Genomic DNA, 14,632 nt, shown 5'->3' with positions numbered 1-14,632 from the left:
GCTTTGGATTTAGTCCGCAGGCAGGAAATAGGAAGGATCTCCCTGAGATCTGGATCAGGCTCGACAGGGTCGGAATTGGGGAGATGTGGAACTCGGGTCGCTCTCCAGTAGGCCGAGCGGGACTGTGGCTGTTTTTTTTTTTTTCCCCCTAATGTGTGTCGAGGCGCACCTGGGTCAAAGGTTGAGGCGCTGATATAATGACAACAAAGCCAGGTGGTAGCAAAACCTGGACCATTTGAGTATGATCCAAACTCTTTACCACATCAACAAAGTTTTAGCATCGTTGAAAAGAATCCAAACATTGGTACACAAAACATGCTCCATTTTCTCAGTGGTGAAAACAATAAATGTTAAAGGGACATTTGTGCAATGGAATGAAAGGCCACTGTCGAATTTGGAGCTGCTTTGTTTGAACCCTCTGAGGGAGGCGCATCGCCACTCGAAGGTTTTTGTCTTTAGAGTTACCGTTAGAACTTTTTCTCCAGCTGTCGCAGCAGCCTGTCCAATGGTGTTTATAAGAATTTATAATCGAGTTAAAACTGAGGGCTCTCAGGGCAAATGTATGCCAAATTGCTCCAACTTGTCATCGGAGAAACCCTCAGTGGTTAGAGTGCTGGTTGGTTAGATTCTGCTCGAGTCTTCAATAACCCTTTGAGCTCGGACATGTCCCCCTCTGTCCCCACTATCGTAATCAAGTTCCCAAATAAGCCAACACCTCTACCAATACAAATATCAGGCCGAGGGGCCGATTAGTCATTCATTGCTCTCGTAATCCCAATCCTCTCTAAAGATGAAAGGGAATAATGCATGCACATTTGGTGGCATGCGCAAATCATTCCGGAAGCGGGCGAGTCATCTCTTATTGATCCGCTCTTTTGCTCCACTTTCAGCTCCTGTGCCGCTTCTGATTGGAATTTGTGTCAGAAGCAGCTTTTGTTGTGGTGAAAGAAACACGCGAGCCTTCATCTTGTTTGCGCGACGCACAGGAACACATTTCCGCCTCTGCTCAAGCTACCACTCGAGCACCTCCAGCGTGGGGGTTGGCGGGCGCGACGTTCAGTACTCAAAGGGTTAAACGAGCATCAATTTGGACAGTCCCTTTAACTTTTAGTGACTTTTCTCGTGTCCTTTTTCCCGTCTAATGTATTCATAGTCACATTCATCCGACAAAAGACACAGGAATGACACAAAGAGTATTTTTTTTAAGGGCAGGTGGGGTTATGTCAGGTTATTGGGGGGTTAGTTCTCTGAAGAGATGCAGTCCAAGTTGAAGGATGTGCTCACCTGGGCGCTACACAGTGTGACTTTAAATCCCGATTGCATCACTTTGGAACACTTAAAATTTGTTGCTTATAAGTATGGGAGGGGGCGGAGCTCCAGGTCACATGGTTCTGCATCTCTTCCAGAGCGGCAGTTAGCGGTAGATCATTAGTGGAGTTAAAGTGATTTTATTACCTTTGTCGAGTAGCCACTCGTCAACTACCCGACCGAGGCGGTATGGGATTCTTTGTCTAGCAATAGCCAGGCGCTCATTATCAAAGTTCCCTTTAAGAAATTTGGAGAAAAATTGAGAGGTTACAAATAATAATAATAATAATAATAATAAGACAAAGAAAATCTGGAAGTTAAAAGGTTAGAGGTTAGAATGCAACATAGCAAATGTTTAGCATAAAGGTTATGTGCGTTAAAGGTTTTAGTTGGGACAGAAATAGCTTGAGGGTGTTTTGGGGCTGCTTTGTTTCTTTGGTTAATAACATTCTAGTTAGCATGTATTTATATGCTTTTAACTCACGAAGACGTAAGACAGTTTTATAAATGATTTAGACAGATTGCATTCATAGAAGTGCCCAGTCACAGTTGTAAACCTGTCCCACATTTAGTACACTTAAATGCATTTGCAGTCACGTAAACACAGCCAAGCAATCATTAGGAAAGCATGATAATTGCACTCAGTGAATAAAACTGGAAATTAAACAGTTCACATTCGGCAATAAAACATCTTTCATGGTTGTTTCAAGGAAGACATTTTGTTAGTTCAACACCTTGCAGACACCCCCCTTCCCATTCTTGAAATGAAATGAGCGCTTCTCAGAGGCACACGGCAATTAGCCTCTCTCAGACAACTTTCTCTCCTGCAGCGCAAGCTTCACTCAGCGCATTTCGATCAATCTCGCAGTCACAACGGTCCATTCCGCGTCAGAGGTCATCATTGTAAATAAATAAGCATTGTGTGAATGCTGATGAGCAAAATTCTTGATTTTGTTTATTATCCATCCATCCATTTTCTGAGCCGCTTCTCCTCACTAGGGTCGCAGGCGTGCTGGAGCCTATCCCAGCTGTCATCGGGCAGGAGGCGGGGTACACCCTGAACTGGTTGCCAGCCAATCGCAGGGTACATAGAAACAAACAACCATTCGCACTCACAGTCATGCCTAGGGGCAATTTAGAGTCTCCAATTCATGCATGTTTTTGGGATGTGGGAGGAAACCGGAGTGCCCGGAGAAAACCCACGCAGGCACGGGGAGAACATGCAAACTCCACACAGGCGGGGACAGGGATTGAACCCCGCACCTCAGAACTGTGAGGCTGACGCTCTAACCAGTCGGCCACCGTGCCGCCATTTTGTTTATTATTCAGCCCAAATTGTTTGTCCTTCCAGCTCTTGCGCATTTCCAAACCGATCAGAACCGTTCAAAATTCAAGTCTCACATTCTACATTTCAAACAAACTGCAGTGCATTTCAGCCCAGCATCATTTCTTCAGGATTCACAGGCATTTTTTTTTTGTTTTTACAAAAATCACATTCTCTAGTTAATGCTAAGCTATCCCCCACCAAAGGAAATCAAGAGGCCATCCAGCAAAACTGACAAGCCTTCTTCTTACATACTGTATACACGGAGTGTATCCTATCCTCCCCTATCCTCCAGAACTGAGGTTGCCGCAGTGAACCAAATAAGGCTGCCTCACCATTCTGCATTACCCCCTTCCGCTCCCCAGGGGGCTCGCTACCTCCGCCAGCACTACCCGACAGGAAGCCCGTGTCTGTCTGTGAGCACACGCAACGTTCCCGCATTGAGAGGGAGCGCAAGAAGAGAAGTAAGAAGGTAGGATGGATTGAAGTTGGAAGAAAGGTGGAGGCGCCCGGTTGGCAGGGCACACAGGGAGTGATATGAAGCCCTGAAATTGTTACAGGGTGTTTGAGTGTCACAAGGACGCTTCCTGTTTCCTTTACAACAGCCCATTTAAGGCAGCAAACTAATTGGGTATGGATTAATTGCACCTCCAGTTGATTCCTGTCAAACAGTGAAAAAAGTCTGAAAAGTCGCAACTAGGCAACATCATTTCCAGTAGACTTCCTTAACATATTAACTTGACTCTCTTGGCGATTTGATCTGAAAATGTCCCTTATGCAGATTTATGTCTTCATAGTGGCTTAAGTTCTGGAATGGTCCCTTTTCAGCTAAATGGTGCTTGGCTAAATGTCTTTGCCTCGTGTTGGTGAGCCATTCTCTCTTGCTTGCATCTGTCCTTTGTCTTCCACCAGGGTCTAGTTGGACATGATTTAGCCTCTTCCTCTCTTCTCTTACAGTGATGAGTGTGTTTGGTTTTCAGGATGGGTCATGAATCTTTGCACGAAGCCTGCAAAAGAGATGCACGTGTTTGTCTCGTGGTCTCGTCGACACAAGTCTGGCTGTCGTCTCCCTTATGTTGGCCGCTCGGAGCAATGGCAGGATTCACCGCTGCGATGGGAGCCATCCTGGGCCGACGGCTGGGGGGCAGGGCAAGGGCATACCGATTGACTGGCACCTCTGGGAGCCACAAAGCAAGGCGGACGACAGGCAAATTGCTTTTCTCCTCATTCTGGGATCAGGAAAATTTACTCTAGCCAAAGCAACAGGTGGCGCTCTAACCCTTGACTGTATAGAAGCCTTCTTGAAAAACAACACAAAAACAACACTGGTGGAAGGAGAATTGGGAATCGTAGCTGGTAAAGTGGACTTGGATTCACCTTCCATATCCTAACAGTCCCCACAAAAGATATCGGTGCTCGGTGGGTGTCCTGGCGCTCTCCAAGGAGCCAGCTGTACATCTCATGTAGCTCTGCAGGCAGCCAGGTGTCCTTGCGCAGGACACCCACAATCCATCAAGCAGGGCGGAGATTACATTGTAGACGATTTGGCCGGCGGCCATCCGGCTCTCTGTCTCGCTGTCACAGCAGCCTCTCTCCTTGTCTGGCTTGCCTCATTGGCATCTTGATTTTGGTAACTTTAGAGGGAGCGCTTTCATCCCCACTCCAGGAAAAGAGCAGAGGCTCCGGAACGTCATGTCCGTGCATGAAGAAGGCAAATCGTACAAACAAACTCAATGGTTCTGGAGCACAGAAAATCTGACTTTCATGGCTCAAAACGATGAAATGGTTACAGGCAAGGCGCTGCTTTGTACAGCGTAAACACTCCGCCGCCCACTTCTGCTACGCCTGTGCATGCCTTCGACGCACACGTCTGCTTAACGACTCGCTCATCTTTCATCTGTGCCGCTGCTCTCGAGCCTGCGGTGAGTTTGATTTATAATTATTATTTTTTCCTTCAGTGGGATCCTTGCCACCTTTCATCTCGCCCTCCTTGAGCGGCACCCCTGCAACTCGCCTAATTTGACCCAAAGCTATCGTTTCCCACTCCATCGCTTTGCGCCACCTACCAGTCTCTGTGGCTCCATCATCCATGGACCGCTGGCCAGTAATTGGAGATATCGTTCCACCGTGTAGGAGCCCGAGTTGCAGGGCACCGGAAAACCAAATAAATAACCTTACGATTCTGACCCCTTGCCGCATATACAAGCGGTATACTTCGAAAGACCTGGTTGGAAAGACATTCATCATTTCCACAAGTATTTACAAGTTTCAAGACACCTCTTGATGAGCTCATTAGATGTTGAGATTCCATCCCTGAAGAAATTTTGGACAAGCGCGTGCGTCCTTTCCCAATGTCATGAGAGAGGTTTTGGGGAAGGCCCACTTCTGGAGCCTAGAGAAGTGCTTGGATGAGTTTGTTTTGGAACAACTTCTTGAATGGACAACAAAACCTGATTGTGGTGTTTTTACCATTGACCTGCACTGCTGAGTGCTTTTATGTTGCTTTTTACACACAGGAAGTATATCTTCAGGGCAGCCTGCATCTCCTCTTACAATGGCCGACGGATAGCTGGGGCATAATGAAATGAGACAAAAAAAAGCAGAGGAAGGAGAGAGTGCTTAAATGGTCGAAAAACAACAACCCCAAACAACTAGACTCCTACGATTTGTGACTTTTTCCCCCACAGAGTGAGCAATTTCAGCATGAAATCAAAGAAGTAAAGATGGTGGAGCCTTGTTTGTGGAGGGAGCGGTGACACAACGGTCTGCTTCTGCCACGTCGGGATCACAAGAGGTTACAAAAGAAAAAGAAAAAGAGTTGGTGAAGGAGCCACCAGTGACACCTGACAAACTGGATTAGCTGACCGGCTGCTCCTGTGACACTTTTTGTCTGCTTTCCGGCCACGCACTCACGCACACACACTTTGCCACAGATAAATGTCGACACACGTCATGTCGTGGGGACCATCAGAATATGTGTTGCTATGCCCTTAAAAATCCTTGATGTGCGGCTGCTATGTTGGCTGTCAGCCTCCTTTCTGTCTCTCCAAATCAACTCCTTTTTGGATTGAAGTTCAGGTTACGGTAAGTGGCAGGAAAAAAAAACAAAAAAAAACTTGTCTGCGTCTTTCTTGTGAAGGATAACAGGTTTACTTTTCCCCCTCTGGGAGCTTGTACGGCTCTTAGAATGTGGTCTACCAGAAGACTGGAATCCCAAAAGTGACTCCCTGAGAGCATAACGTATTAGGCTGGGATCGCAACTGCCATGGCATCCCAATGAGGGAGCCTTCAGCGGGTCAACAGAGTCCGGCGGGAAGACAAATTCACCAGAACTTTTGTTTTAGATTGATGCGAACACTCATTCCTCACGGCGGCATCATGCACTCAATCTGGCGACGTGGACATCTTTGATTCGGGCATTCCACGAGGACCAAAAATGACTCTGATAAGCAAGGAGGAAATCAAATAGTTGCGCGTGTGTTCCCAAAAGTGTCGGTGTTGAGTGTTTTGTTCCACTTAGAGAATCAAATGATCTGATGTGGGTCACAGGAATTTGTTTCATTCGCTCCCCGTCTCCACACGTTTCCTGTCTTGGCGAGGGAGACGAGCCTTCATCCGCCACTCGTCTTCCTCTGCCCCTTCGCGCCTCAGCCCCCCGGTGTGCGGTGTTTGCTCTCTGAATGCTGCCTCTCCAGGAACATTGTGAAAAGAGATTGTGTGTGAATGAGAGAAGCACCCCGCCCCTCAGAGCCCTTCTTTTCCTATTCATTTCCTTGCATCTTCCAGAAGCTTCGGGCGGCCTCTGGCCCCCGGATGCGTGCACAAGACTCATCGTGCTCCCCATCAAACAACTAAAAGCTCACTTTTGGATCAGCAGAGGAAGCAAGAGAAGAGAGCTTGACAACAGCACGAAAAGGCGACGTGGAATAAAAGGAATACAATCTGGGGTGATGCACTCCCACCTACATGACACTTTCTCACCACTGCTAACGGGTGTTTTGGGCCTTCCAGCCTCCTATTTGGATCAGCCACTGTTTCTCTGTAGGGGGAAAAGGGCTCCAGTTCCATTACTACCAACAACCGAAAAGAGTGAGCTGTCTCCGGCTAATGTCGGGCCTCGCCGCACTGATGGATGAGGCGGACTCCGCGCTTTTGTCAATGCCAGAACAAAGGCTAAAAATGATGGCGAATGTCATGCAGTCACGCTGTAACCACTTGAAATCTGGGTTACTAACGAAACTGCAAGATGAAAATTAGGGATCATTTCTCAAAATCGAAATCTGACACGTTGGACAAGGCGTCCGCGTCACTTGAACAATAACGTTGCTGATGATGTTTATTGCGGTTGAAAGCGGCGTAGAACTGCACTGCCGAGCGACATTTGTTTTGGATTTGACTCATAAGATTGGTGATGGGACAATGAATGCGATAGCGCCCGCTTTACAGACATCTTCCTTTGAACAACCATGCAAGCAGAGGTAAACACAATAGAGAGAGAAATGTAGCGTGCACCCAGAATAACCTTGCAAGTGAGGCCTAAATAGAAATAGCACCACTGGCATGACTCATCAAGGATGTGCAATGATCGACTTTTATATCGCAGAACAGGCATCAAGTGTGTGCAATGCTGGAAAAGTGCACTTCCTCTGTCTGCCTCTCTGGCAGGCACCTGATCGAGAGTCCGCACTGAATTTCAAGAGCGCCAGGAGCTAACTCTTATGGGTTAGTGCACGCTTGCTTCAGGAGGGCCGCTCGCTTCTTTTTGAACTCGTGATGCAAGCGTGGCTCACGTGTAACTTAAACGCGTGCTCAAAATGGACCGTGAAGCATAAGTGAATATACGTAACCCTCAAAAACGATTCTGTGACTCCTCCTCCGTCGAGGTCTAAGTGGATGAACTATGCAATTGAAGCTCCACCATTTCTCTCTCCATTATGTTTCTTACAAAGTAAATGCTTTCCATCTCTGTGTCATCTTTGATAAGGTGCCCACAAGCGGGGCACTCTCCCTACCTGAGGGGAAGCGCTCAATGACAGGCTGGTTGTCCACCTGCAGCGTGGCGTTGCCACCGCTGCGCGTGAAGCGCAACACGTGGTATTTGCCGTCGCTCACCATCACCGCGCTCTCCTCGATGACGATGTCGTCCGTTCCCACGTTGAAGATCACGCCGATCCTTCCCCTCTCCTGCGGACAGAGGGAGGAGGGAGGGATATGTTGAAAAGAAAAAAAGAAGGAAGAACAATCGGTGATTCCCGACCGCTGATCGAGTGTCCTGAGAAATCATTCGGTGTGCCGCAAGAAATTATCCAATTGCACTAAAATGTTCCAAAAAGGATTTTAAAAATCTGTGAGTGTGGGTTAGGGTGAGGGTCATTTGATCAATAACAGGAAAGATATGGCCCACTGAATTTCCTTGAATTTCCAAATCAATTAATTTGACTGATATGAATTATTATTGGGGCCGGCACGGTGGACGACTGGTGAAAACATCTGCCTCCCAGTTCTGAGGACCGGGCTTCGAATCCCGGCCCCGCCTGTGTGGAGTTTGCATGTTTCTTCTCATATCCCATAAACATGCGTGGTTGCTCGATTGAAGACCCGAAATTGCCCGTAGGTGTGAATGTGAGTGCGACTGGTTGGTTTTTTTCTATGTGTCCTGCGATTGGCTGGCGAACGTTTTCTGAAGACGCTAATGACATTTTTTGAAAAGATCGGCTTTTTCTCCTCTTGCTTTAATCTTGCTTGCCATTTTGCATTCACACGACAGCAGACAGCAAAATAAAGTGTTATTTCTGAGATACGAATGCGTATGTAAGAATTTTTGAAAGTGTCGGAACTTTGCATGTTGTTACCGTTATTACGATCGTATGGCTTTAACGAGCAGTTACTTCGGATCCTTTATGAACTTGTATACGCAGCGGGCCACCACCTTCTGCTCTGTCAATGAAGATTGCTTTTACTATGAATGCTGAAAATTCATCAATAACTTTTGGAGAACAGGACTTTAAGCGTATTCACATTAATTCAGTTTTAGAAGTATGCTGCTTTCTCAGCTCGACAAGCGTGGTCGAGTTTTAGGGTACCGTGGTTTAGGAACGGTGCTCAACCCAAGAAATGGTATCAATTGTTTTTGAGCTGGGTTCGTCCTCGTTGGAAAATGGGATTTGCTGCTCAAAGCGGATGCTGACGCTCTCCAGTTTGCGAAGTGATCAAATCAGATTTGTTCCATCCACACGTTGATATCCAATTTGAGAGACCGGATTGGACTTGTCGAGACCCTGAGTCGTCATCGGGCGGCCGACCCGTGGCCCCCGCCCTCGCGCCTGTTAGCCCTTACGGCTGCCCACTGCTTTGAGTCTCTCACAGCTCACTGCTACTCCCGCCACCCCATCTTCTCATCATGTCCTGTCTTGACCAAAGGCCAAAGCCATTGACGGAGCTGCAGAAGCGGAGGAGTGTCTAAGATTATGAGCAATAATACCGCTCTTTTTGTACGTTAAAGGTCAAGCTCATTTACAGACGGGGTCATTCTCACTGGAAGCAACTTCATTGATTCCACTGTGTCATTGTGCGCCCATGTACTTGTACCCGGATGTTCCGCCTTCACTATGCTCATATTCCAAGGTCGATTATGTGACTTCTCCCGAGCAGCGCTTTCCAATGAATCATGGCTTATTAGCTATTTTTAAAGAAAATAAAAATAAACCAGATGCATAATGAATAAGTTAAGTGAGTAAATAAGCGCAGCGGCTGTACAGGAAGTTAATGAACAGTAACATCGCAGTTGGATTTGTAGGCATCCTAATCCCCATTTGCTTCCAAAAGTGTTTACGCCGTATTATTCAGCCAAGGACAAAGCATTCAAAAGATGCAGTGGCAGTTGTCCATTAAATGGATCCGCTTATGAGGTCAGCTGATGCTGGGCACCGCACCAACGCAGCCACCTAATGTCTCAGTGGAATCTATGACGGAGAGCTGAAGAGCGTCCCAGCCATTTTCTTGCTCAAATAAGAGCTGGGCAGCTGGGAACAGATCCCACCACTGCTTGTCAGGGCTCCCAGAGGAACATGGCATCTCCCAGGTCGATGGTCTTTGGCCTTTACTGCTCGCGGATCAGGAGAGGCAGTGGTGTGCAAACGTTCACAATATTGGAGAATCCACGACGTTTGCTCGACCTCCACCAACTGGGCCAGATTTATTAAGATCCCAAATAGTGAGCTCTAAATTGCGTGCAACTCACTTTAACCTATTGCAGACAATGTTGGCAAGTGGTGTAAAAAGGACTGAAAAACTACTGGTAAACAGTGGCTACCAGAGACGAGAGTTAAGAGTTGACAACGGCACAAAATGAAGTTTGGAGAGAGAGAGAGAGCTGGAAATGTTACTGGAAGAGGCAAACAAACATGACCGAGTTACAGAAAATAAATCGATCGCTCCAATCGCACAAAAAAACCCAAAACATTTTGTTTGATTGAACTCATTCTGAGAGTGTGTGACAATTGGATGTCCAGGTGCACATCCTGCATAACAATACATTGGAAACTTGGGACCGCCCGGCAGCGTTTGTCCCAGGTACTACGGCATGGTTCCTTCTTGTGATTGAGCGACTAAGGACCGCATTGCTGAATCTAAGGACCGTATGTCACAATAATTTTGGTTCCTGGCATTTCCAAAACGTCGACACGAGCAGTAAAGTTCTCGCTGCCGCCTCTTATTTTGCCTGCGCCGCACCGGCACCGCTTTGCGTGCTTGTTTGCACCTGCCATTCAGATGTGATATTAAAGATGCAAAATCTGCCAGTGCAATTGAATCCAACCGTACTGTGAAGAACTTTGTGCTGCATTTTTAAGTTTGAAAGGTATTTTATAAATAAAATATGGATTGACTGTCATGTCTTGGTACTATACAGCGATATCTACTCAATTGGAAGGTTGGCTTTGACGTGGTGCTGACTCTGGATATTTGGTAGTGGGAAGAGCTATTATGGGGATCTATAGAGCACACATTAAGCAATATACATTGACTAAAGCCAAGATGGCTCTCCATGTAGCGGTGCTTGATGGACAACAAACGATCTCACTCCCTGATGAGGGCTGAGCGTCTCGGATGGCAAAGTGCTCCTCGCTAACAGTCAGGAGCCGCCTAATCAATGGACTTAGGTTATGAACTCATACCGGCCGCAGCCTCTCTGCCCGTGCACGCTGAAATTCAAAACTGATCCCGGGACGTGAATATGACTATAAATACAATTGGGGGTGGGGCTGGGGTGTTGCGAGGTACACGTGATTCAAAATTGAATCGCAGCTCTTGATACCTTCAAAAAAAAAGAAGACACGAAGCAGGAATACCACGGGATCATCTGCATTACCGCTCCTCGCGCTAGGCAGCTTAGAATAATCACAACACCTTTAGCAGGAGAATTAATTCAATCCACGCTATTAAACTGTAAATATCAGTCAAACGGCGTCTCTCGTCAGCTTTGCGTCAGATGAGCATTTGTGTTCTGCAACATAAGCGGCGTTCCCCCTGCGTTTAGGGTGGGCGGGTATAACCCTGTCCTTACTCCTTACTACGCTGGCTGGCCAGTGCTTCTTTGAGACGGCGGACGGCTGGGTCTCAAATACTTCTTAGTCGCCACTTAACGGACCGGACGTGTCAGCTAACGCCTGCAAGGAAATGTTATATTCTTACTCAGATGTGGGCTCATCCAAATCTGTTTCAAATGTTGAATGAAATGGAAAACCAGTCCTGTCTCTTGGGTTGTCAGCAATCTTACTTGCATCTTTACCATCAAAAATGTGGAATTGCGACATTGCAAACGTCACTGTTTCGGACAGAATCAGAATGAGTACGCTTTGGCCGTCTGTGTGTGTGTGTGTGTGTGTGTGTGTGTGTGTGTGTGCGCGTGTCCTCAGAGAGCTCCAACTGATTGCACAAAAGCAGAAAGAGGAAGTAGGTGGGCTTGGGCCAGTCAAGTATTCCACGGGTTAGAAAGAAGCATGTTCCGATTAAAAGAAGCGTTGACAATCCTTCAGGGCTTTTTGGCGCTTTGGGAAAACCGAGCCTGTTGGGTCTTAAAGTAGCTAAAAAAAAAATGGAACGCCGGACGCTTCCATGTTAGCTATAGAGCCATCTCAAACCTCCCTTTCATAACCAAGAATGTTGAGAAAGTTATTTTTAATCAACTCGGCAATTTCTTGAACTTGACTGGACTTTTGGACAAATTTCAATCAGGTTTCCGAACTCATCACAGTACAGAATCTGCTCTTATCAAAGTGCTAATGATATAATGTTGAATAGTGACTCGGGAAAGGTGTCAATTGCGGTCTTGTTGGACAGACAGACTCGGGTCAAATAGTGGAGCACAGAGTCCAAAGCCAACGTGGTGAAGCAGCATTTAGCTATTATGCTGCACACAAATGGAACAAGTTGCCACACACACACACACATACACACACAAGTGACGTCAGCCCCAAGTGTGCATGTTTTGAAGTCCAGTTTAAAAACGGATATTTCTTGCACTGTACGCTGTTTTAATTGTGTATATATATATTTTTTTCTCTTTGTTTTAAATGTTTCTCCGAGCACTCCGGTTTCCTCCCACATCCCAAACACACGCGTGGTAGGTTGATTGAAGACGCTAAATTGCCCTTAGGTGTGGATGTGTGCGCGAATGGTCGTTTGTTGGCGACCGGTTCAGGGTGTACCCCGCCTCTCGCCCGAAGTTCTCTGGGATAAGCTCCAGCACGCCCGCGACCCTTGTGAGGATAAAGCGGTGGAGAAAATGGATGGATGGATGGATGGATGTTTGAAATGTGTATAAGCTGTTTTTTTCCTTTTGTTTTGAAATGCTTTTAATCATGTTAAGCACATTGAGTTACCTTGTGTATGAAATGCTCTATATAAATACATTTGCTTTGCTTTGCAAGAACAAAAGAATACATACATGTATTTGAATTTGATTGATTCCCGGTTTTGTTTTTGTAAGGAGAGAATGGTCACGATTTCCCCCACTATTACGTAAATCTGACGGAGTGCCAAAACCAAGTCAATTGAGAAATGTTCAGTCTCCTACGGAAAACGGAAAAGGCAACAGCAGAACTATAGAAAAAGTCTTCATCCTACTAATGGACTGTACTTTGAGCACTTGGACCGGTGGGAGGTCTAGCTAACCCAATACAGCTGAAGTGGAAAGAGCTGCCACGTTCATTAGCCTGTGGAGCAAAAGAACAAATCAGTGCAAGTGCATAAAGAGAGTTCCATGCCGGCTCTGTGATTTAATGCTATTCTTAGATAGCGATTCATATTTTTGTCTGCTCTCAGTGAACCTGACATCTTAGTGCCATATCGCCGGTTTGCATCTCCTCTGTGAGAGTAATTCTGGTCCCACGAGTCTTATCATCCTGTCAGCTCGCACCCACGATGCCTTGCAGCTGCCGGCAGAACAGCACGGGGCTAATTTTCCATCCTGGAACGGCGGCTTACGTAACAAACCTGAGACAACGTAACAACGTGGCCTCGTTGTCGTCCCGTTGCAAGTACAAGGGCGCAGAGGAGCGGATGCTGGCTTTCCAAGGCAGCCGACTCATCCGTATGTGTTTGCGATCTGTGCCAGTCACCTTGACGCTGCCCGACATCTCCCCATCTTAATAACATGTTATCCATCCGGCTGCCTTCCATCGCACTGTGCAAAAGTGCTGCAGCTTTGCGCTCAACCACTCTTGCAATCCTCGTACGCTTACATGGAAACTTGGGAGCAGAAAAGAAAACACAAGCCCACCTACAAATAAAAACAAAAACAAAAACAGGAGCGCTATCAATCTTGCTGAACTTACTGAAACGCAGCCAGAATCTTGCAGTAGTTTCTTCTGTATACAGCGGTGCCTTTGCCTTGAGATATGAATTGAATTTGATCTGTGAGCACACTTTGGAAATGCCATTTATCCAGTCCAGTTTCCCTCCAAAAACAAACTTGAACGATAAATTAGCACTCTGTAATATTGTACTTTATAAAAACATACAGTAATGACCTAATTAAAGAGAATAAAAAAATCATTGAATCGTTTTTGTCACACTTTGCGTCAATGGAATGACCATTGCGCTGCTGCCCGCCTTGGCCACCTGGGGCAGTATAAAGCAGACAGGTGGACAGCTATACTGCCACGTGGACATCTGGACAGAATAGACATGTCAGCTCCTCGCAGAGGATCAAGAAAATACCACTGCAAGGACTTGTATTGAATGTCTAAATGTGTTGGGGCACCGTTTGTGGATTATACATGCATTTTCCATTATGTGTTAGCATTAGCATTAAGCTAGTGGACTAAATGCAAAGGCTATATGGTTGTTTTCAATACACAAAGTGTAATTCTCTTTGTACACTCGCTTATATGCATCAGTGCGGCAAAGTGTCCAATCGTACGATCCCCATAATTCTTCTGCGCAGGTGTACCTACTATTATGAACTGTGAAAACAATGACAAGTCGTCACATAGCGGAGAGATTATTGCACACGAACGCACACCCGCCGCCTGGAGTCCTCCCTTTATCTTCTTCATAATCCCATGTAATTAATTTGCAGTTCAAAGCTCAACAGCCTCTGCGAGCACTCCCAAATTCCAGTTTCATTTGCGACTACTGCCACGAGTCACCGCTATCTTCGGGTTGTGTGCAAGCCTTCCTAAATAATTACCAGGCGCTCACTTTCTTAATATTTGGGTGTGTCTGCGTGTGTGCGCAGGTGCCTCCTGGGAGTCAACACAAGGCGAAGAACAGGCTTTGATTGCGTCAACAGTGGCACTATTTTGTTTTGGGGAGCTAAAGCCTGCCTCCTTGTCACATTTCATCTCCAGTTTGCACGTATAATTTGTTAGGCTGGCACATCGTCGAGAATCCCCCCCAAAAAGCGGAGACTGACTTCTTCATTCTCCTTTTTCCTTTTGATGTTTTCACACTTTGGTGGCGTGACTGTGCCTGGAGCTGAGAGCGAGCTCTGCGTTT

General features: G+C 46.5%; 1 protein-coding gene across 18 annotated transcripts in view; it reads right to left on the bottom strand.

Annotated features, from left to right (window-relative positions):
* Nucleotides 1–14,632, bottom strand: part of LOC133472831 (neurexin-2-like) — a 237,212-nt gene that overhangs the window by 14,557 nt on the left and 208,023 nt on the right. For 16 of the 18 annotated variants that reach the window (XR_009786862.1, XM_061764247.1, XM_061764245.1 and 13 more), the window contains 2 exons: nucleotides 7,645–7,816; nucleotides 1,456–1,545 (listed from right to left, as the gene is read on the bottom strand). Coding sequence is in view for 17 of the 18 variants with exons in the window: in XM_061764247.1 (XP_061620231.1) it covers nucleotides 1,456–1,545; nucleotides 7,645–7,816 (262 nt within the window). In the remaining variant the exon portion in view is untranslated. The remainder of the gene's footprint in view (nucleotides 1–1,455; nucleotides 1,546–7,644; nucleotides 7,817–14,632) is intronic. The other 2 variants (XM_061764242.1, XM_061764254.1) reach the window with 1 other exon arrangement.

The sequence above is a fragment of the Phyllopteryx taeniolatus genome, chromosome 23 (genome assembly GCF_024500385.1).
Source record: "Phyllopteryx taeniolatus isolate TA_2022b chromosome 23, UOR_Ptae_1.2, whole genome shotgun sequence".
NCBI classification, from domain to species: Eukaryota; Metazoa; Chordata; class Actinopteri; order Syngnathiformes; family Syngnathidae; genus Phyllopteryx; species Phyllopteryx taeniolatus.
The sequence above is the reverse complement of the archived record's forward strand: the minus strand, read 5'-3'. Positions and strand labels throughout refer to the sequence as shown.